This window comes from Aplysia californica, unplaced genomic scaffold (genome assembly GCF_000002075.1).
Source record: "Aplysia californica isolate F4 #8 unplaced genomic scaffold, AplCal3.0 scaffold00600, whole genome shotgun sequence".
Taxonomy (NCBI): Eukaryota; Metazoa; Mollusca; class Gastropoda; order Aplysiida; family Aplysiidae; genus Aplysia; species Aplysia californica.
In genome coordinates this window covers 68,453-70,048 of record NW_004797870.1, presented here as the reverse complement: position 1 = coordinate 70,048, position 1,596 = coordinate 68,453, and the positions used below count along the sequence as shown (strand labels likewise).

Below are 1,596 nucleotides of genomic sequence, written 5' to 3'. Positions count from 1 at the left end.
TGTGTGTGTGTGTGTGTGTGTGTGTGTGTTGGAGCTGCCTACAGTACCAACTAATGTTTTCAACCAAATCGGTATTGGAGGCCAATTGAAAAAGAGAAGAAGAGATAGACCAACTGGAACTTACAGAGGTACAAACAGGGATGAGGAAATCACATAAGGCATTGATGGACCAAGATTTGAGAAGGTGGCCACGGACAGACAAGTGTGGTGTACACTACTCTATGCCTTGTGGGTTGTTATTTTTCTAGTTTTAGTAAGAGTTTTACGGAACTTGCAACACAATAAGGTTATCTGTCTTTCGAAGATTTGAGGTGTTACAGAAGAATAATTAACACTAAAAAGAAGGAGGGGAGATAAGGGCGATAGAGGTTTGACAGAAAAGAAGGAGCAAACCGCACCACAGCACCCGCTAACCGTCCACACTGCTTTGCGTACCTGATGGTGTGGGGAGAGAGTAAATAACTAAGTAAGTGCCAAGGAAGTTGAAAAGTCTCACCTGGAGGTACAAACGGTGTGGTTGTTGTTGTAGTTGTCGATGTCGTGGTTGGTAGCGGCGTGGTGGTAGTTGTCGTTGTTGTTGGTGAGGGCGTGGATGTTGCTGTCATTGTAGTTGTTGGTGATGGAGTGGTTGGTAACGGCGGGGTAGTTGTTGTCGTCGTAGATGTCGTTGCTGTAGTCGGCGAGGGTGTTGATGAGGTGGTTGTACTCGTGGTTGTGCTAGTCGTTGTGGTTGTTGTTGTTGTTGGGGGAGCCGTAGACGTTGTCGAGGTGGTGGTGGTAGTGGTTGTTGGGGAGGATGTCGTCGTGGTTGGGGGTTGTGTGGTAGGGATAGGAGTAGTTGTTGGTTGTGGTGTTGTGGTTGTCGTCGTTGTGGTTGACTCAGTTGTTGATGATGATATTGTTGATGATGTTGTTGATTTCATTTTTGGAATTGTAGATGTCGTTGTGGATGTGGATGTCGAGGTAGTGGTAGTTGGAGTTGTGGTTGTTGGGTTAGTTGTTAACGTAGATGTTGTCGTCGATGGGGTAGATGTAGTTGTAGTAGTTGCAGGAGCTGTTGTTATGACAGTATTCGATGTGGTGCTGGCGGTGGTGGACGATGTAGTTGGTGAAGAGGACGTTATTTCTGCTGCCATTAATGTTGCTGCTGTCGCTGCTGTTGTTCTCGAAGATGACGAATAGGTTGTTTTTGAAGACGATGATGATGATGATGATGTAGTTGTCGGTGTTGCTGCTGCTGTTGATATTGGTGTTGTCGACGTTCTTGTCGCTGTTTCCGTTGTCTTTATTGTTGCAGCCGTCGATGCTGCAGTTGCGGAAAGAATCGTTGTGAGAGCTGGTCTCTGCGTAGACGAAGTTGTGTTAGATGAAGCGACTGGTGGAGGGGAAGTGACGCCAGGTGGTCTTGAAGATGACGTCACTTCTCGGTCGCCCATGTTCTGTCCCGTGTTTCCGGTTCCTGCCGGGTCAGAGTCTGACTTTAATGGAGAGGCGGGCGGGCCTGAAACAAATAAATGTTTGTTTTTCTTAAAACTCGTCTGGAAAATCCACCGGGCGGTGCCACTGACTGAAGTGTCTTTAGGCCCTTCCCAAAGT

At 47.2% G+C, this 1,596-nt stretch overlaps 1 protein-coding gene across 1 annotated transcript in view; it reads right to left on the bottom strand.

Annotated features, from left to right (window-relative positions):
* The window catches only part of LOC101852721 (mucin-17-like), a 31,247-nt gene that overhangs the window by 25,461 nt on the left and 4,190 nt on the right, over nt 1–1,596 (bottom strand). Inside the window, exon 2 of the mRNA XM_013087538.2 lies at nt 394–1,205. Within this exon, the coding sequence (XP_012942992.2) occupies nt 394–1,205 (812 nt within the window). The remainder of the gene's footprint in view (nt 1–393; nt 1,206–1,596) is intronic.